Source organism: Nerophis ophidion, linkage group LG17, assembly GCF_033978795.1.
Source record: "Nerophis ophidion isolate RoL-2023_Sa linkage group LG17, RoL_Noph_v1.0, whole genome shotgun sequence".
In the NCBI taxonomy this organism is placed as follows: Eukaryota; Metazoa; Chordata; class Actinopteri; order Syngnathiformes; family Syngnathidae; genus Nerophis; species Nerophis ophidion.
The window spans coordinates 32,896,070-32,918,394 of record NC_084627.1 but is presented as its reverse complement, the minus strand read 5'-3'; the positions used below and the strand labels follow the sequence as shown (position 1 = coordinate 32,918,394).

The window sequence follows — 22,325 nt, the reverse complement described above, 5'->3', positions numbered from 1 at the left end:
ACATATGCGGTCATCTCCAACGTTTCTCATAGTTATCAATGTCACTGTCACCGACGTCCCACTGGGGTGAGTTTTTCCTTGCCCTTATGTGGGCTCTGTACCGAGGATGTTGTTGTGGTTTGTGCAGCCCTTTGAGACACTTGTGATTTAGGGCTATATAAATAAACATAGATTGATTGATCAACAAGCAACTGGGATGAGTTTCCTCCTTAGGACAGGGTGAGGAGCTTGGTCATTCTATAGGACTATTTAGTAGCCAGTTGAGGTGGTTTGGTGGCCGGGCTGTATATATATATATATATATATATATAACTATATATATATATATATGTATATATATATATGTATATATATATATATATATATATATATATATATATATATATATATAGTAGCCAGTTGAGGTGGTTTGGTGTCTACTCCGTCCATAACACCTCCCTTTTGAGGTGTTAAATTCTTATAAAAAAAAATAAAAAATTGGCCGGGGGCCGGGCTGTATATATATATCCATCCATCCATTTTCTACCGCTTATTCCCTTTCGGGGTCGCGGGGGGCGCTGGCGCCTATCTCAGCTACAATCGGGCGGAAGGCGGGGTACACCCTAGACAAGTCGCCACCTCATCGCAGGGCCAACACAGATAGACAGACAACATTCACACTCACATTCACACACTGGGGCCAATTTAGTGTTGCCAATCAACCTATCCCCAGGTGCATGTTTTTGGAAGTGGGAGGAAGCCGGAGTACCCGGAGGGAACCCACGCATTCACGGGGAGAACATGCAAACTCCACACAGAAAGATCCCGAGCCTGGATTTGAACCCAGGACTGCAGGACCTTCGTATTGTGAGGCAGACGCACTAACCCCTCTGCCACCGTGAGGCCCCTGTATATATATATATATATATATATATATATATATATATATATATATATATATATATATATATATATATATATATATATATATATATATATATATATATATATATATATATATATATATAAATATATATAAATTCCTTCAGACTAATTGACTGAAAGAGCACGCACTTGGTGCGATGATGTCATGTTATGGATGGGAAAAGGCCTTTTTAGACAATATGATTTGCCTGAGTGGCTGGTGGCCCTGATAACTCTCCATTAAGAACAATAAATTCGTTTTCAGTATAAGTTTGCTGGTTTCAAGAAATGTAATGCTGAGTGCATATCATCATGTCAAGATAATGGCACTAGCGTTTACTTCATTTAAGAATATTTTTACCACATTTTGAGAAAAAAAGATCTGTAATGTTTTTTTTTCTACCAAGAAAAGTGCAATTGTTATCAGTGAAAATATACTTATTTTTAGGTATTTTTGGGTTCATTGACGTTAGCTAATTCTACTTGTTTTGGAAAGTCTGGACAAGCCCAATTTTCTTGTTCTACTGGCAGATAAGTTTCCTTACTTCAAGTAAAATACCCCTCCTTTTTGTATTTTTTGTTTTTGTTTTTGAACACTGACTATTTGCGGTGCACTTCATTAAATAATTCACGACTGTGTGTGTGCTTTACTGGTTAAACAAGAAGTGTGTCATACAAGTCATAAATCCAGCTTTTTACTGTCAAGCAACAGGCTGATTTGTAGTCGCTACACCTAGTATCCCAAAAAAGTATTTAAGTAAGCTCATGACGCAGTAAATTGAAGGACCTTAGAAACATTTGTTACGGAATATGTTGATATATTCCGTTTTTTTACAGATATCTGACCGATATTCGAAATCAATATTGGATCGAGACACCCCTAGTTAGCAACAGTATCAGGTAACTAAGTGGTGGACATTAACTAAGTGTGATTATAAATGGCCTACCTGTCAGAGATCGAGTGACAGCACTCTCATACAGTGGAACCCCTTCTCCAGCGTTGTTGAAGGCCTTCAGGGAGATCACATAATGCGAGCTCGGCTCTGTCAGACAGAAAAGAACAAGGAGAATAGCTCTTTGGTGAGATTCAGCTCATCCTACACTTCATATTTTAAACCTATTTTAGATGTTATTATTTGACTCAGGGTTGGCCGACCCAATTGTTTACTTTTTCATTTATGTAAAATGATTTTAATAATACAGGATGGCTCAGGATATCAGAGTTTTTCAAGAGACAGTTGGCAAAGCTACATGTAAACTGCTAGTACAAAACCCCAAACCAGTGAAGTTGGCACCTTGTGTAATTCGCAAATAAAAAACGAATACAATGATCCTTTTTAACTTATATGCAACTGAATAGACTGCAAAGACAGTATATTGTATGTTAGAACTGAGCATTTATTTTTTATTTTTTTGTGCAAATGTTCATTAACTTAGAATTTAATGGTAGCAACACATTGCAAAAAAGTTGGCACAGGGGCATTTTTTACCACTGTGTTACATTTTAACAACACTTTTAACAACACTCAAACGTTTAGGAACTGAGGAGACCAATTTTTGAAGCTTTTTAGGTGGAATTCTTTCCCATTCTTGCTTGATGTACAGCTTAAGTTGTTCAAAAGTCCGGGGTCTCCTTTGAGGTTTTTATACCTAATCATGGCACCCACCTGTTCCCAATTAGCCTTTTCACCTGTGGGATGCACCTACTAAGTGTTTGATGAGCATTCCTCAACTTTCTCCGTCTTTTTTCCCACTTGTTCCAGCTTTTTTAAACATATTGCAGCCATCAAATTCCAAATGAGCTAATATTTGCACAAATACATTTTTCCAGTTTGAACGTTAAGTATCTTGTCCTTGCAGTCTATTCTGTTGCGATCCGCTGTTTGGATCTTTACATATTCTTGTTTATTGTTCATTTTTGGTATCACTCTGTTGTTTGACGTCCTTATCTCCTGTTCAGTCGGTCACCATGGTAGCTCATTAGTTCACCTGCCCCTTGCTTTCCACGTACACCTTGTAATCACCTCCCTTATTTAAGCTCGCCCCTTGTCGTTGTTCATCCTGGGTTCCTAATTTGCTTATATGCAACAAGTGACGACTGCTATTGTTCATTATTACTCGCTAGCTTTCATGCTACGTTTATTGCTTATTCTCAGCTGTCATGCTAAATGTTTTGTTTTCCCTTTTGTGTGCCTTCGCGCCAAGTTTAGTGTTTTTCCGTTTATTATTAATAGCCTCCATGCTAGCGCCATTTGTGTACCTTTTTATATTAGCACCAGTGTTTTTGTTCTAGCCTGTTTTACTACTTTAATAAATCCTTTATTTTTTACCTTTTGCTGTGTTCTTGCCGACGCATCCCTGGAAGAACAAACCCGGCATCGCTATGCCACACAGTCGTTACACTATTCAATTGAATATAGGTTGAAACTGATTTGCAAAACAGTGTGTTTGGTTTTTATCTACGATTTACACAACGTGCCAATTTCACTGGTTTTGGGTTTTGTAAAACACTTTGTGTTTAATATACCAAATGTTTCTGTGTACTAAAACATGTGCAGACTTGATGTGAGCAAAGAAAAGTGTGAAATCCATTTTGAGTCTCTTGCTTTATTATTTACACAATACATGCTAATCATGAAAACACCCAGTTTAGATTACCATGAATTGATTAACGTGAACCTCGACTTAAACAAGTTGAACAACTTATTCGGTGTTACCATTTAGTGATCAATTGTACGGAATATGTACTGTACTGTGCAATCTACTAATACAAGTTTCAATCAATCAAAAACACACAATACAGGGAGGAGAAGATGCAAATACATTATACAGCACACGTAGTGTGAAACTCAACACCATTTTGAGAACTCTGTTTTACGTTTTATTTAGCATGTGTGAAAAGGACACACAAACTGATGGTTTCACACTGGGATCAGTGCTTGCGCTGTAATCACAGACGATGGACAAAATCCTCTTTCTACGTGTGTGTGTCAACATATTTGTATGGTAATAAATACAAATTATAGATCATGTCGCCTAATAAGAAACATAATTTTTGATTTTAATTGCTGCTAGATGACTAAGGGGCTGATTAAAACTAATTGAATTGATGTGTTCTGGTGTCTTTCAGTGTTTTTTGTTTTTTTAACTACGTTTGTTTATTTCCACATAGTATATATATTAGTATCAACTTACATCCTCTATGAAAAAAAATAACTTCTTGAATATAATTTTTTTGTGTCTTGAGCGAAGTAGTGCAGCTTCCGTCCTCTAGACCTTCAACAGTAAACAAAAGAAAAATAAACTGCTTCTAAAATGCCCATAAAAAGTGGTACATGTCTCTTGCTTGTTCGAAAAAAGAGCAAAAATGCCACAGGTAGTAGCATGATAACATGAATGTGCAGAACATGACAGTGTCTACTTGGTAAAACTGTATTGTACAAACCCTGTTTCAATATCAGTTGGGAATTGTGTTAGATGTAAATATAAACGGAATACAATGATTTGCAAATCATTTTCAACTCATATTCAGTTGAATATGCTACAAAGACAACATATTTGATGTTCAAACTGCAAATGATCATTAACTTTAGAATTTGATGCCAGCAACACGTGACAAAGAAGTTGGGAAAGGTGGCAATAAATAATGATAAAGTTGAGGAATGCTCATCAAACACTTATACGGAACATCCCACGGGTGTGCAGGCTAATTGGGAACAGTTGGGTGCCATGATTGGGTATAAAAGCAGCTTCCATGAAATGCTAAGTAATTCCCAAACAAGGATGGGGCGAGGGTCACCACTTTGTAAGCAAATTGTCGAACAGTTTTAGAACAACATTTCTCAACGAGCTACTGCAAGGAATTTAGGGATTTTACCATCTACGGTCCGTAAAATCATCAAAAAGTTCAGAGAATCTGGAGAAATCACTGCACGTAAGCGATGATATTACGGACTTTTGATCCCTCAGGCGGTACTGCATTAAAAACCGAAATCAGTGTGTAAAGGATATTACCACGTGGACTCAGGAACACTTCATAAAACCACTGTCAGTAACTACAGTTGGTTGCTACATCTGTAAGTGCAAGTTAAAACTCTACTTTGCAAAGCCAAACCCATTTATCAAAAATATCCAGAAACGCCGCCGGCTTGGCTGGGCCCAAGCTCACCTAAGATGGACTAATGCAAAGTGGAAAGGTGTTCTGTGGTCTGACGAGTCAACATTTTAAAGTATATTTGGAAACAGAGGACGTGGTTCCCTCCAGAACAAAGAGGAAAATAACCATTCAGAATGTTATAGGCGCAAAGTTCAAAAGCCAGCATCTGTGATGGTATGGGGGTGTATTAGTGCCCAAACCATGGGTAACTTACACATCTCTGAAGGCACCATTAATGCTGAAGGGTTCATACAGGTTTTGGAGCAACATATGTTGTCATCCAAGCAACGTTATCATGGACGCCCCTGCTTATTTCAGCAAAACAAGTGTTACAACAGCGTGGCTTCGTTAAAAAAAAAAGCGCGGGTACTTTCCTGGCCCGCCTGCAGTCCAGACCTGTCTCCCATCGCAAATGTGTGGCGCATTATGAAGCGTAAAATAGGACAGCGGGGATCCTGGACTGTTGAACGACTGATGCTCTCATAAAACAAGAATGGGAAAGAATTCCACGTTCAAAGCTTCAACAATTAGTTTCCTCAGTTCCCAAACGTTGATTGAGTGTTGTTAAAAGGAAAGGTGATGTAACTCAGTGGTGAACATGTCCTTTCCCAACTACTTTGGCACGTGTTGCAGCCATGAAATTCTAAGTTAATTATTATTTGAAAAAAAAAAAAAGTTTATGAGTTTGAACATCAAATATCTTGTCTTTGTAGTGCATTCAAATGAATGTGGGTTGAAAGTGATTTGCAAATCATTTTATTCCGTTTATATTGACATCAAACACAATTTCCCAACTCATATGGAAACAGGGTTTGTACACGCAAAATCCTCATTTAAATGGGGCGGTCTGCGTCACTTTTCAAATGCACACACAGTCTTAGTAGATAATGTGCAACACACCTAACAATAGTCGAGCAATGGTATAGAATAAATACACAGTGTATTAAATCAGGCCCTTTGTGTTACATCTTGGATGTATGAATGATTGATGTGACTATCCCGGAGTCCATCCATCCATCCATTTTCTACCGCTTGTCCCTTAGCTTCACCAAAATGGCAGTATCTCAGAAAAACGTGAAAAAGCTAGATCATTTCTAGCCAGATCAAAGCTCTTTATTTGACATTCCAATGCTTTAATAGGGTGTCAAATATTACAATCAAACTGTCCTTACTATATTTATTTAATCAACTCATGGAAAAAAAAAGCTTGTAAAATATTACTTCTGGGTTTTCAGCCTTAAAGTGGCCATGGAAAGACTAATGTGACAGATGTGTCACAACAGCAAACTGCTAATGACTCTCAAAAAAATGTCACAGATTTTATATGAATGGCTCAGATTTCTAGGGTTAAAGTCTTTTTTTCCTCAAACATCAAAGAGAAGGCAGCAGAAAAAAAACATGAAGACGTGAACAAGTGATTGTCAGGCCTTCCCTCATGCTGGTGCTACTCCACGTTCAAAAGTGCTGATGCTGCATGTTCTCTCTGTACAGTCCAACACTTGCATCAGTTAAACAAACACCTTCTATGCTCCCCAAGCACTCCTCTGCCTGCATTAATGATCAGCATTAATTATAAATGCCATGCACATACTGCACGCAGCCTCCATCCACTGCGCGCATGCAATATGATTCTTTCATTAGCATTCCATTAGAAACCCGAGAAGGGAATTTACATTCACGTAAGAGCATTCACACAGTTTGTTAACATCTTTATGGCGTGCAAATTGCTTGTTGCCAGCGCTGGGAGAGCTTTTTTTCTCTTCACAATTAGATTTCCACCTCAAGCAGCGCTCCTTTAAAGTCTTGTAAATTATTGATTGAAATGAAATAAGTATTTCATCATCGCAATTCATTAACAGCACAGCGGATGCGTGTCAATATTGGCACAAGAAGATAGATTAATGAAAGGTGACAAAAAAATCTTGAAAATTAAATATGTGCAGTTGATTAGCAGAAACATTGGATGGATTAATTAGTTTGGCCCTGGAACATGTGCATTACAGAAGAAAAAAAGAACAAGACAACCACGGGATGACTTGATAAAATAAATCAAATACGAGTTTGATACACTCTAAAAATTAAATGTATTTTACACTCTAATCCTCAGGTAAAAGAAACACATTCACTGTAAGATGCTGCAAAATCAGGCGTTATATCGGTCAATATTCATCATAGTTTTTACAAACCCCGTTTCCATGGGAGTTGGGAAATTGTGTTAGATGTAAATAAGAAATTTAAGGATTTCAACGTCCATGGTCCATAATATCATCAAAAGGTTCAGAGAATTTGGATAAGTCACTCCACGTAAGCGGCATGGCCGGAAACCAACATTGAATGACCGTGACCTTCGATCCCTCAGATGGCACTGTATCAAAAACCGACATCAATCTCTGAAGGATATTACCACATGGGCTCAGGAACACTTCAGAAAACACCTGTCACTAAATACAGTTTGTTTCTACATCTGTAAGTGCAAGTTAAAGCTCTATTTTGCAAAGCAAAAGTCATTCATCAACAACATCCAGAAACGCCGCCGGCTTCTCTGGGCCTGAGATCATCTAAGATGGACTGATGCAAAGTGGAAATGTGTTCTGTGGTCTGACGAGTCCACATTTCAAATTGTTTTTGGAAATATTCGACATTGTGTCATCCGGACCAAAGTGGAAGCGTACCATCCAGACTGTTTTAGACAAAAAGCAATTTTTTAAAATTTTTTATCATACATTTGGATGTTTTCTATTTTGAAAGTATCGGTTCAGGCACTGTTTAAATAGGGATGTAAATACAACATTTGATTCAAAATCAATTTCTGATTCAAACTGACTTTTTATATTATTGGTATCACAGTTATAAAAACATTTCTGAAAGCGGTAACAGGTTACAAAAGCTCCTTTTGGGTGTAATGTATGACGTATATGTCAGACAGTAAATGCAGCGAAGGTCCAAAAAAATTACCTTTTAAAAATGTATTCTTTTGAAAGATAAACTATTTAAAAATGGATTAAAATTAATGATTCTTGAAATGTATGCATCGATTCAGAGATGGAAAATTTAAACTTACATTCCTACATGCAACGTTCCCTCTAAGGTACGCGCCTGTGCAATTGCACACTGCTTACGTGTCCTCTGCGCACTGCAAATCTAGGCCGCACACAAAATCGAATAAAAATATAAGCGCATAACAGTGTGCACGTCTGCAGTCGCTCACATGTGCGCCACAGGGAGTTTTGGCGTTTGCTCACACACATATGAACAATTGGAGGTAAAATTGCCTACAGGTAAATAAACATCTCACCAAAATTGACACAGTAGTAATTTCAGGCTTGGATACATACCAGGTAAAATCAATTTTCTGGACAACCTTTCTACCATCTGAGTAGCCTGCAGTTGTTTTATTATTTAGAACAGAAACATATTTTTGTCTCACATGTGGATTTTGTATGATTAGCAACAGGATGAGCCTATGAACTGTGTTTTTTCCCCAATAAGATAGGACAGGATATGATAGACTTTATTCATCCCACAATGGGGAAATTATGTGGTTGCAGTGTATATTCAAAACGTCCAACCAATAAAGTTAAAACACATGAAAACAAAAAGAAAACTTTCAAGAGCACAAAGGATATAAAATACATTAAAGGCCTACTGAAACCCACTACTACCGACCACGCAATCTGATAGTTTATATATCAATGATGAAATATTAACATTGCAACACATGCCAATACGGCCGGTTTAGTTTACTAAATTGCAATTTTAAATTTCCCGCGGAGTTTCTTGTTGAAAACGTCACGGAATGATGACGCGTGCGCGTGACGTCACGGACTGTCAGGAAATATTAGCACAGCACCACTTACAGTTAAAAGGTGTCTCTTTTTATCGCGCAATTACACAGTATTCTGGACATCTGTGTTGCTGAATCTTTTGCAATTTGTTCAATTAATAATGGAGAAGTCAAAGTAGAAAGATGGAGTTGGAAAGCTTTAGCCTTTAGCCACACAAACACACGGTGATTCCTTGTTTAAAATTCCCAGAAGTGAAGCTTTACTATGGATCAGAACGGTCAAGCGAACATGGTTCCTGACGACTTGTACACCGGCAGGTTTCGGTGAGAAAATTGTGTTAAAAAGTCGCCTCTTACCGGAGATCTGTGGAGTTTGCGCCGTCCTTGTATCTGCTGTGACTTCACTCAGACACAGGCCTCAAGACACCCGTGGACACACCTCTGCGACTATCGTGTACTATTTAATCTCACTAAAACACCAGTAACACAATAGAAAGATAAGGGATTTCCCAGAATTATCCTAGTAAATGTGTCTAAAAACATCTGAATCGGTCCCTTTATTTATTTATTTTTTTTTTTCTAGTCCTTCGCTATCAATATCATCACCACAAATCTTTCATCCTCGCTCAAATTAATGGGGAAAATGTCGTTTTCTCGGTCTGAATAGCTCTTGCTGCTGGAGGCTCCCATTAAAAACAATGTGAGGACGTGAGGAGCCCTCACCCTTGTGACGTGATCGTCTGTGACTTCCGGTAAAGGCAAAGCTTTTTTATCAGCACCAAAAGTTGCAAATTTTATCGTCGATGTTCTGTTCTAAATCCTTTCAGCAAAAATATGGCAATATCGCAAAATGATCAAGTATGACACAGAATGGACCTGCTATCCCCCGTTTAAATAAGAAAATCTCATTTCAGTAGGCCTTTAAAATAACACAGAGCTGATGCAACCAGCTGCCACTGCAGCGGCACCATTCCTACATAAAGCTACTAAAGTAAAACACCATGAAAAGAAAAATATGAACAGTAAATAGTACCCAATTGGGTTATGTGAGTTCACTTATTTTAATCGTTCTGGGCCTATCAGTAGAAATTCCTCTCAAAATAGACACAGTAGTGATTTTGGGCTTGTTTTTAAACAAGCTTCAGCACATTTTGGAGTACCCACTTCTCATTCCAAAATTCATCCCGAATCACAATCTTTTTGTGCAAAATCTGAAGGGGCCAAGCCTGGTTGGACTATTACAGCATTACACGCTTATTTTCCGCTTGCAAAGCGAAAGTATACGATATTCCAATGCCTTCCTATTAGTGGAAAAAAAAAAAAACTCCACATACACCAATCAAACTAAGCATCGGAGGTGGTTTAGGTTTTGATGGAGGGGACAAATGCCACTGCCACCAAATTATAAAAGATGTGGTGAAAAGACATAATGTGTTTCTGACCCCAAAGGTTTGTAATGTCACGCCGCGGTGGGGGATGTCATGTCTTGTTTTTTTCTGTCTTGTGAATTGCATCTTTTAGTTTGAAAAGTAACTCTCCTCTCGTTTCAGGCCACTTTCCCTTCCTTTTGTGTTATCAGTCTGACGTCATTCCTGATCCCTGATTGTTTGCACCTGTTCCCCATTACCCTCATGTGTCTTATAAGCCCATGCCTCCCCTTGTTCTGTCCAAGCCTTGCCTCATCTCTTGTTTGAAAATCTTGATCCTGAATTCCCTTGTTGATATTTTGAGTTTTCTTTTTTCTCCTCCTCAGCAGAGTGATTTTGGTTATTCAGTTTTGCATGTTTACCATGAATTGATTAACGTGGACCCCGACTTAAACAAGTTGAAAAACTTATTCGGGTGTTACCATTTAGTGGGCAATTGTACGGAATATGTACTGAACTGTGCAATCTACTAATAAAAGTATCAATCAATCAATCAATCAATCAATCAATCAATCAAAGCAGCCGAAGTGGTGAGTTTTCAGTTTTTTCTTACAGTTCTTCCTTTTCCACAATTTTTGGAGTGACACCTTTTGTTAACATTTTTTAGATAAGATACAGTGTAGAAGTTTTATAGTCATTGTTTCTTTTTCCTTTTGAAGCATTTTTTGTTTATGATAAATTTCATAGTTTTTATCCTGCGCCAAGTTTAGTCCGTTATTGTTATAGTGTTTCCTCCTTTCGGAGTGATTTTCGGTTGTTCCTTTTTGTGGAACCTTTTTTCGCCGACTAGTCATGTTGATTTTCCTTGACTTTGGAGGTAAAAAGAAACTTACAAAATAAAAGCCTGCCAGATTGTTCCCCACTCTGCGTCGGAGTCCCATTTTTGACCAAGACTAACATGTAAATTGTACAATTCCTAAAACAATTGAAAATGTGGTGACTATGTCTTATGAACCGCACCTGTTTACCATTCATTTCAATGCCATGTACAACTCATTACATAAGACTCCTTCTATTTTTTTTTTTTTTATTTCACAGGGACAGTACAATTAAACATTGCCACCCACAGGTAACCAATGTCAAAAATACATAGGACTTTAGTTACAGGCTAATTTGCAACCCTTGTCCCTGTTTAGGATAAAAATAAAAAAAAGTTGGGAAAAGTGTAAATCACATACAAACGGATTGAGACAAGTACAAAAATAGAAACACATTAAAAAATAATTGGCACCATTTGTCCACACTGCATCCAGTTCTAGTTGTCACACTTCTGGTTTTCCTTAAGAAGGCCTTAGTGGCCACATGTGTGGACAGCACTTTTTAGCTCTTATTTCCAAAATTGTGTACACTACTGAATTGGGGTCTTATGGCCACTTATGTGGACCCTTATACTGCTATCTGGCGGTGTCAGAAAAGTATAACATACAATGGAATTTGGAAAAAAAAAGTGTAAAAATAAAAATTAGCATGTCACTACCCATGAGGTACACGTTTGTGTACTTATGGACTTGTTGCGTTCCGCTATTTGGATCACCACATATTATTGTTTATACTTCCAGTTGTTGTATCACTCCGTCGTTCTACCCTCTTACTTCCTGTTTAGTCAGTCACCATGGTTGCTCATTGATCCCACCTGCTAATCACGGTCCCTGCACACCTGTCACTTTTGTTTACTTCCCTATTTAAGCCCGTCCCTTTTCATTATTCTTTCTGGGTCCATAATAGTTTGCTCTCACGCAACTGTACATCTGGATTTTTGATAATTTGCTTTCACGCAACGAGTTACGCCTGCACTCTGTTACGTATGTATATTCTCGCTAGCTTTTCACGCTAAGCCATTTGTTCATTCCAGCTCTCATGCTGTATGTTTTGTTTTAGTCTTTTATGTGCCTACGTGCCAGTTTAGTTCTCATTGTTGTATATCCTAGCTTTTATGCTAGCGTCTTTGGTTTGTCTTTTATTAGCACGAGTGTTTTGTTTCATAGATCCTTTTCGCTAAATAAATTGTTTATATCCTACCTTTGCTATGTTCACTTGTTGACGCATCCTCGAGGGAATCAAATCTGGCACCTCGATGCCCACCAGTCCTTGCAGGACTAAGTACATCATATCAAAAGATGATTTTTTGTTTTTATTCTAATTAGTGTACAATAAGCCCAAATAGTGAATTGAAATTTAAAAAAAACATGTAAACAAACAGCTTGGGCCTTAAAAGGTTAAGCCACTTTTTTAGTTTTGTGGAGAAAAGTTGAATGTCCGACTGTGACTTTAACTCCAGTGCAAAGAGTTCCACAGATGTGAGGCCTTCACTGTGAACGCAGACTGACCCAGAGTCGTCCTAACCCTTTTACTCTACAGCTCTGCACACCTTCACTACTCAATATTTGCATTTCTTGACAGATCACATCAGGGGTTAATCCATTAGGACACTTAAAATAGATTTTAAAAATGAAAAATTTATAAAATGCTCAAAACTCATCATGTTTTAATTTTGAGTAATAAGGCAGTGATGATGCTTCATTATTTTATGATCAAATGTCTTTAGTGTTTGTTTATATAAGGACAACAGAGGCTTCACTACACATTTCTTGGCCTCTCCCCAGACCATGCATATGGGATAAAACCATTGCATGCATGTAAACTTGTGCAGCTTGAAGAGATAAACACGGTCTAATAAGCCTGAAATAGTTTATATTTATTTTTATGGTCTTAGTAATTTTTATAATATGGCCATCACATTTTAGCTTGGGGTGGAAAATAACACACCAGATATTTAAATTCCTTTACCTGCTCTATTATTTTGATTAATGTTGACTTGAATTTCATTTAATGATTGTTTCTTCAAAAAGCAACTCACCCAGGTTTTCGATGGAGTAGTATCTCTGTTTGCTGTCCACGCGGACCGTGTCTGCATATGGGCTTCCCACTCCATAGCCGATTATGTAACCCCGAACCAGGATGTTGGGACTGATTGGAGGAGTCCAAGACATGATGATGCTGTTAGGAAGTGGTCTGACATGCAGCGAGCTGGGCTGGTCCGGAACCTGACTCTCTGAAAATAAACACAAAAACAATCAAAAAAACAATCAAGGGTGTAACGCTTTGATTTTGTGTAAACAGCTTTATTGATTTCAAATGAAACATCATATTATTAAAGTACAAGGCTACAATGTTCAACAGTAAAAGTTTAAGCAAAGTCTATCATTGATTAAACAGCAGTATCGATAGTTACAATTTGTAGTCCAGTTCTCCAGCTTTACAAAGCCTTACTGCTGTTGTGCTCTTGGGCAAGACACTTCATCCACCTCGCCTCCAGTGCAACCCAGATTGGTGTATGAATGTATATTAATGTTTGGTAGTGGTCGGAGAAGCTGTTGGCGCAAATTAGCAGCCATGTCTACCAGAGGGTAGCTGTAGATCTAGATCAGGGGTGTCAAATGTACGGCCCGAGGGTTGGATCAGGCCAGCGAACATGTTTTATTCGGCCTGTGGGATGAGTTTGCAAAATATAAAAATGACCCTGAAATTTGGAATGCAATAAACAGCTGTTCTAAATGTGTCCGTTGGATGTTGCATTTGCAATTCTTTGTAAATGATGCTACATATGTACAAAATAAACCACGATGTTAATGCATCAGTCGAGGAAAATAATCAAACCACAAAAATAACATACTGTAATTTGATTTTCATATAATTTTTTTATCTAGATTGAAAATTAACACCAATGAGTTGACTGATGAACATTATCACATAATTTTTTCAGAAAATGCAAATAAAGACACATTAAGATAGAATAGAATCAACCGCAACATGTAAGTGTAAAAAACAAAAAAACAACAACATTATGATTCGTGCATTTTCAGAATGTACTTGTTCTATTTTTCAACAAAGGAAACAATTTGAAGTTGTCTTTATTTTTAAGTTATCGTGCCATGATTTTACCAGTCTTCACAATGCACAACATTTTTGAACTGCTAACATACAAAAGAGTGGGATAGCTGAAGATCGCCAGCACACACCTTTTTCCAGGATTTACTGATATTATAACACCAAAGCTGCAAAACCTTGTTCGCTCCTGCAATCGCCACCAGCGAGGCCATGAAGCATCAATCCGGAGAAGGCTATGCAAGGCAAACAGGGAGGGTTACATGCTAAGCTAAAAGCTGGCTCCAGGCAACCACACGCTACCCAGCCTCCTGCTAGCTAACGTGCAGTCCTTGGAAAACAAACTGGACGAGCCAAGAGCGAGGATCACAACACTGAGGGGAAAAAAAGGGAATGCTGCGATTTAATTTTTACTGAAACCTGGCTTTCAGACAATGCCTCAGATTAAGCTGTCCAGCTCCAGACTCACTTTGCACACAGAGACTGGACTGCAGCCTCCGGTAAGACCAAAGGAGGAGGTGTGTGTGTTTCTTCTAACAACTTGTGGTGTAGAGACATACAGACTGTTGATGAACACTGCTCACCTGACGGGGAGTTTTACTGCTGAAATGCCAGTTCCACTGTCTACTGAGGGAATTTACTGCGGTGTTTTTGGCCTCTGTTTACATCCTCCAGCCACAATAGCTCTGGACAAACTCCACGACACCATCAGCACATCAGAGACAGCTCATCCTGACACCTATGTGCCGCTGGCGACTTAAACCAGTGCAACTTCCCTAAATAGTATCAACTCGTAAAAATTCCCACAAGAAGAAAAAACTAAACACACTGGATGTTTACGGCAACATATGCTCTGCATACAGGGTTGCATCCCGCACACACTTCTGATACTCAGACCACATCTTTATGTTCCTGTATCTAGCCTACAGACAATGACTGAAACATACAAATCCTGTCATCTCTGGACCCAAGGAACTGAGAGCATCCTTCAGTACTTTTGCACAGAAGGACTGGGATGTGTTTAAAGCTGCAGCCTCTCAGGAGGACTTCTCTGTCAGGATACAGGACTATACTGAGTACGTGACTGGGTACATTAACATGTATATCAACAACAGCTTGCTCACCATGACACGGCATGCTCGTCATCGACCCCGAACACCTGACCAAAACTGCTCACAACTTCCACCTCTTTGTCGACAACTCCATTCTGTCCCCATCCACTCATATCCGCAATGTCGGAGTCATTCTGGACAATAACCTCTATTTTGAGCACCACGTCAACCACATTACAGGAACTGCTTTCTTCCACCTCAAAAATATTGCTAGTCTCCGTCTTTCCCGCTCCTTCTCTGCCGCTGAAACCCTGATCCATGCCTTCATCACCTCCAGACTCGATTACAGCAACAGCATCCTCTATGGCTCATCTTCCAAAATCCTCAATAAACTCCAATACGTTCAACATTACCGTGAGCACATCACCCCAGTCCTTCAGAAACTCCACTGGCTACCCGTTCCTCACCGAATCCACTTTAAAATACTCTTCCTCACCCACAAAGCCCTAAACAACCAGGGCCCCTGGTACCTCCTTTAATGAAATGCTGACATTGGTAGGGAGGGTGATGGTGGGGGGAGCAGAGCTTTGATGAGCTGAAGGCCATTCATGACGACAGTAATATATGTTGAGGCCCTGAGCGAGAGTCTGGTCATTCAGGGCCTGGGGGGCTTTGGACTTAAAATCTGTAAAGGCCCTTAGCCCTCTCCAAACGGCCATAGAATCACTGGAGCGGAACTGTTCCTGTAGACGGTTAGAGTACACAGATTTAGCTTTCTCCACTTCCCTTTTGAAGTGGTACTTCGCTTCTCTGTAGGTACTCCGGTCCACGCTTCTCCACGCAGCCTCCTTCTTCTTGCGCAGCTGTCGGAGATAGGGTGTGAACCAGGGCTTGTCGTTGTTATAACAAGCCCTAGTGCGCGTTGGAATTATGCGCGCCTCATTGAATTGAATGTATGAGGTTACAGTGTTCGTATACTCGTCCAGATTGTCCGTGGCCGCTCCAATTGCCTCCCTCCCAGTCTGTCGTCTCCAGACATGCGTGCAGCTCCTCTACAGCCTCAGCGGTGAAACACTTAATGGTCCTCATAACAGGTTTAGCCAGTTTCAGTCTCTGTCTGTATGAAAGGATTAAGTGCACCATCATGTGATCTGGTAGTCCAAGAGCAGCACGCGGGACTGCATGGTATGCCTTACTTATTGTAGTGTAACAGTGATCCAAAGTGTTCTCCTCTCTGGTCGGGCATTTAATAAACTGCCTATACTTGGGTAATTCATGGCTCAAATTTCCCTTGTTAAAGTCACCGAGTACGATAAGAAGAGAGTCCGGAAAACAATCTCACGCGGAGAGTAAAAGGGTTTACAGTGAATGAAAAGATATTCCAGAGCAGGAAAGCAGTGTTGGTACATCACCGTCCCGTCTGTAAACCAATTGCTGTTGACGAAGAAGCAGAGCCCCGCGTCTCGGTCCGCGCGGAGAAGATGAAAGCCCTTCAGTTGAACCACGTTGTCCGGGAAACTCGTGCTCAGCCACGTCTCCGAGAAACACAAGACACAAGATGAGGTAAAGTCCTTGTTTCTTCTCATCAACAACGCTAGCTCGTCTATCTTGTTGGCAAGTGAATGGATGTTGGAGAGAAAGATGCCAGGTAAGGGCGTGCGTAATCCTCGTCTGCGTAGACGGACAAGGGCGCCCGCCCTCTTTCCTTTTAAGTGTGGCTTCCCACTTTTGATCAAAGAATGGACCAAATCTGCAGCTGTCGTAAGATGACCGGTAATAAGTCCATAGGGGTGATTGATCTAATGTTCAGTAGCTTTTCCCGGGTGTAAAAGCACGCGGACACACGATTTACGCACAAAAACAAACAAAACAGAGCACACTGAGGCAGCCGGGATCGGCGCATGATGGTACCAGCACTATTAGCTCCACGGACAGCCTACCGGATGACCTAAACACCTACTATACCTGCATTAAGACCCTCAGTCACAACACAGAAAAGAAGCACATACACTCACAAACACAATTCTCCCCTTGCCTTCCTCTTCCGCCCACCAACCATCAAGTCAGCCCTAGTACACAAAGTACTGGCGAAGATCAACCACCGAAAGGAAGCAGGTCAGGACAACATCCATGGACAGACTCCTGGACTTCCTGACCGGCACGACTCAGTCTTTCAGGATCGGTGACAAAACTTCAGCCATCATCATCACAAACACTGGTACCCCAACATGGATGCGTCCTCAGCCAAATCCTCTACACCCTGTTCACCCACGACTGTGTCGCCTCATCATCCTAAAGTTTGCAGATAACACGGCAGTTATAGGAAATATCATTGGCGGGGCTAAAAAGCCTCCAGGAGGGAGGTGGCCCGTCTGGTGTCATGGTGTGACGACAACAATCTCAACACAGACAAGACAAAGGAGATGATAGTGGACTTGCAAAAGGACAGGAGAACTTCAGGACCAATACACGTCCGGGAGATTGAAGTGGAGGTGGTGAACAACTTCAAATATCTGGGCGTGCACATCAGTAGCGCCGTTTCCAATACCCCTACAAATGCGCAAAACCTAAATATCGCAATAAGAAACTAAAAATGGAAACACCCATATTCCAAAAAACCTTCCAAATATCAGTAAAACAATTTTAGGCTCCCATGAGGTGTTCTTTTCAGACGTTTCGATATTGAAGTGTATTGCAAAAGGATGATGCAGACATTTTGGTCACATTTACAGGGCATCTAACCACTGGACATGATGTGTTTGTGAATTCCTCGTCCACAATTCTCTCCCAAAAAATCTCTTTTTTCGTGGCTGCTGCCATACGTAAGGACGTTGCATTTGAGAGATTACTCGCAATTGTAATCACAGCTACAAAACCATAAAATCCCGAAGCGTCCATCTTTCTCAAAGTGGAGTCTAATGGGACACGATTTTAAGACCAATACGGCTCATGACGCAAAACACCCTTGAATGGAAAGACCTACAAGTCACAAATATACTTTGTCGAAATCTTAGATGTATTGATTGCTTTTATTTTGCGAAATACTGCTTGGGAAACACAGCTAGTGAGGACCTCACTTGGACATTCAACACCACACAACTGGTCAAGGAGTCCCGACATAGGCTATACTTTCATTGGAGGTTGAGGAAGTTTGGGATGGCACAGAAAATCCTCTGCATTTCTTACAGTTGCATTGTGGAGAGCATCCTGACCAGCATGGCATCACTAGCCACGTGTATATGGACAATATTTATTTAATCTAATCATCATTCAGATTACACTGCTACTACACGACTACTGTGTACATGGACCCTGAAAAAATCTGATTATGACCTGCATTCTCATGCATCACAACTTAAACCAGAATACTTTACTTGGACATGCAAAGAACCTGACATAAACGGAAAGGTGTGGTTTTATTTGTGCCATGACGCCATCTTTTGGACGAGTTTGCTTACTGCAGGTGCTGAAGAATCAATAGACTTCCACAGTAAAAATACATGGATGTGTGCATGTCTACTTGTCCAACGTTATCACATTTTTTCAAATATTTTTTTCCTTCTGTTCACTACTTTTGTTCTACCTCTTTTTTGAAAGGGAGGTAATCTGTGCTTTTTATGTTGAGAATACGTACGGCTGCGGCACGTCTCCATGTTAAGACATTGTTAGACTTAGACTAAGACATACACAAACTGTGTTCTGTGTATGTGTTTGAGGCCAGCAGTAGCTGTGATGTCGTGAATAAAACAGCTTTTGAAGACGACAACTGGATCCCTTATTTTATTGTTGTATCGACACGTGACACTCCAGACCATGCTTTTGTTTCTGCTAGTCTCACTTTAAAGCAACAAACTCAACAGTATATGATGCTACTTCCGTACATGTTGAATGAGGGGAGACAGCAACATGCGCGGTAAGGATAATTCAAACCCAAATTTCGGAAGATGTGTTTTCACAAACCAAATGACTATTGGCATAAACCACCCGTCTAGATCTGAATGACATTTTGGTAAGTATATTACAAATGGCGTGTTTACATTAAGCATTTCATCCTAGCCTCTGGTGAGGGCGGTCGCAATTCTCCATTCCCTCCTTCCCTGCTTGCTCTCTTTGTCTTTGTCCTTGTATGAACTTTTTAAAAGCCTCTTTCTTTGCGCTGTCCTCTAATCCAAATTTCAATATGAATATGATCAGCTGGACTCTTGACCCAATTGACAGTCTTTTCGACAAGAAAAAGAGGTTCGGGGGAGCCTGGCTGCCCTGATGGAACCATAGCTGCGGGTTACGTGCGGGACTCCTGGAACTCATGGTGGATCATTTTGCCTCTCAGCTTTTTCCATCAAGGACGTCGAAGACATCTACCTATTTGGAGCTGTGATCACGAGGCACTTGCTGATTGGGCTGGGCATTGCTTGGTGTATCGACAAATTCGGAAGACGATGGCAGCCACTCAAGGGGCCCAACGGCTGTTCAACGCAATGGAAGGATTGGGTCAGGCTGTGGGAACACAGACTTGTGCGATTTCTGAGTTCCATCCATCCATTTTCTACCGCTTATTCCCTTTCGGGATCGCGGGGGGCGCTGGCGCCTATCTCAGCTACAATCGGGCGGAAGGCAGGGTACACCCTGGACAAGTCGCCACCTCATCGCAGGGCCAACACAGATAGACAGACAACATTCACACTCACATTCACACACTAGGGCCAATTTAGTGTTGCCAATCAACCTATCCCCAGGTGCATGTCTTTGGAAGTGGGAGGAAGCCGGAGTACCCGGAGGGAACCCACGCATTCACGGGGAGAACATGCAAACTCCACACAGAAAGATCCCGAGCCTGGATTTGAACCCAGGACTGCAGGACCTTCGTATTGTGAGGCAGACGCACTAACCCCTCTGCCACCGTGAAGCCCGATTTCTGAGTTGCATCGCAAAATTGATCTCATCTTGGAAAATTTTGCAGAGAAGGAATAATTAATTGGAACCGAAAGAGATCCAGCATGGACAACAGAGAAATAAGTCAATATTTTGTCTTCTCGGAGGAAAACAACTTTTTATCTATGATTTGGACTCCCTGAATGGCCTTGGCATGGAACAGGCTGTTCTGAAGGAAATCTCCCGAAGACTCCTCAAGATAGACGCTTTTGACCTTCCCTTTTGTCAACAACATCTGTGGCCGAACTTTATCGGCCTCAGCCATACAAAAACATTCACCACCTCTCCTGAGTTAATTGAGCATATACGCATACACATGACCCCTACCCTTGAATCAACACCCTCACCAGCGCTTATCTCCTCTGGGGGTGTGGATGGCTGAGCGGCGCTACAGAGCGAACAGCGGGCCTGCGCAAACCCACCCCTCCCTCTGTTGCAAGTTGGTGTGATATATGTATGTTTAATGTGTGCCATGCTATGTGAGGTTTTTTTCCTTGGACTCAAGCTACACCTCTCCTGAGGGTCTAGCCCCCCCCCTCCTAATGTCACCCTTTTCTTATCTTTTTAAGGAGTGCTGTAACCGGCTGATCCGTCGGCGGTCTCGTCTTGTCCCCCCCTGTAAGGTATGTCTGCTCTTAGCGGGACTGTGCCGAAAATGTAATTTCAGTTCTGAGGTGTCTTGTACTGTACATGTTGGAACGGACAAATAAAAATGATTCTGATTCTGATTTTTATTGCAGTTAGGCTTTTAATACAATTAAATGTGTCTATGTGCACATAACTACTGCAGCAGACCACAAATGATTGCAGACAGTGGTGAAGACTGCTGAAATAATCACCAAGACTCCACTGCACTCTCTGCAGAGCATTTAGCTGCCTACATTCTCAAGGACACTACCCACACTAGGCACAAACTGTACATGCTGCTCCTCTCAGGTACCGGAGGTACAGAAGTGTGAAAAGCAGGAACTAAAAAAAACAATTTCTTTCACCCTGCAATCAGACTCCTAAATAACTAACAGGACTTATACTCTCACTATATCATCATCATTTTCATGAAGAGGGGTTTTTCGCAACTTACTGCGAGGTTTGTTCTCCCGGGATGCAAACGGACTATTCCGGACAAGGGTAGCAGGTAGGAACACATGTAATTATTCATTAACACTCAACAAAGTACAAAAAACAGAAAACAACCCGAAGTGTCACCCACACAGGCGGAAGCTCAGGCAAAAAACTTAGAACATGAAACTATAGACATGAAAACAACTAACCAAACTATGGCATAGGACAAACAAAACTTACTGTGGCATGAAACAAATAAACAGCAAAACTGGGAATCGGACATGGAACGAGCAACATGAACTGTGGATTCGCAAGACAACAAGCAATCACACCATGCCGACTGACTGGCAAAGACAGGCTTAAATAAGGGTCTTGATTAGAAACAGGTGTGCGGTCCGAACCTCAGAGGCAGGTGAAAATCATAAGTCGGCATGGTCACCAAACAAAACAAGGGAGCGCAAATGGGTACTAAAAGAGTCCAAAAAGTAACAAAAAATAATCAAAATCCAGACCACAGATCATGACAATAATATACCTGCGCCCTACTGTAATTTTGCACGTTAAGTTGCACATTTATCTCTGTATACTTTACACAAAATGCACATTGTCAATTTCTCTGTGCATGTTTTGTACAACATTTAACATTTAAAATTCTCTGCACAAAGACCAAAGAAATAGTGGTAGATTTTAAGAAGGTCAGACGCCCCCAATTCCCCCTGCAGATCAGAGGACCAGCTGTAGAAATGGTCTTCAGCGTCAGGTATCTCGAGGTTCATCTATCCAGGGACTTCACCTGGAACCACAACAGTGTCTCTATATCTTCAGGCAGCTTCAGTGTGCTGGAATAAGTACTTCCATCCTTAGGAGCTTCTACAGAAGTGTGGTGGAGAGCACCCTCGGTATTAGCATGATGGTGTGGCGCAGCAGCTGCACAGCTGAAGATAGGAAGGTACTGCACAGGGTGGTGAAAGCTGCTCAGAAGACAGTGAACACCACACAGATATCTTCATCAAAAGAAGCAGAAAAAGGGCTTCCAAGGGCCTCCCAGAGTGCACCTTGAGCGTGCTTAAAAATAGGTTTGTTGTCTTCATCACGCTTCTATGTAGTCAGGAAAAAACGGTACA

General features: G+C 40.7%; 1 protein-coding gene across 2 annotated transcripts in view; it reads right to left on the bottom strand.

The window, feature by feature from the left end:
• dcc (DCC netrin 1 receptor) overlaps positions 1-22,325 on the bottom strand; it is an 803,111-nt gene that overhangs the window by 262,898 nt on the left and 517,888 nt on the right. For both annotated transcript variants that reach the window (XM_061876767.1, XM_061876768.1), the window contains exons 15-16: positions 13,128-13,322; positions 1,851-1,946 (exon numbers count right to left, since the gene is read on the bottom strand). In XM_061876767.1, the coding sequence (XP_061732751.1) occupies positions 1,851-1,946; positions 13,128-13,322 (291 nt within the window). The remainder of the gene's footprint in view (positions 1-1,850; positions 1,947-13,127; positions 13,323-22,325) is intronic.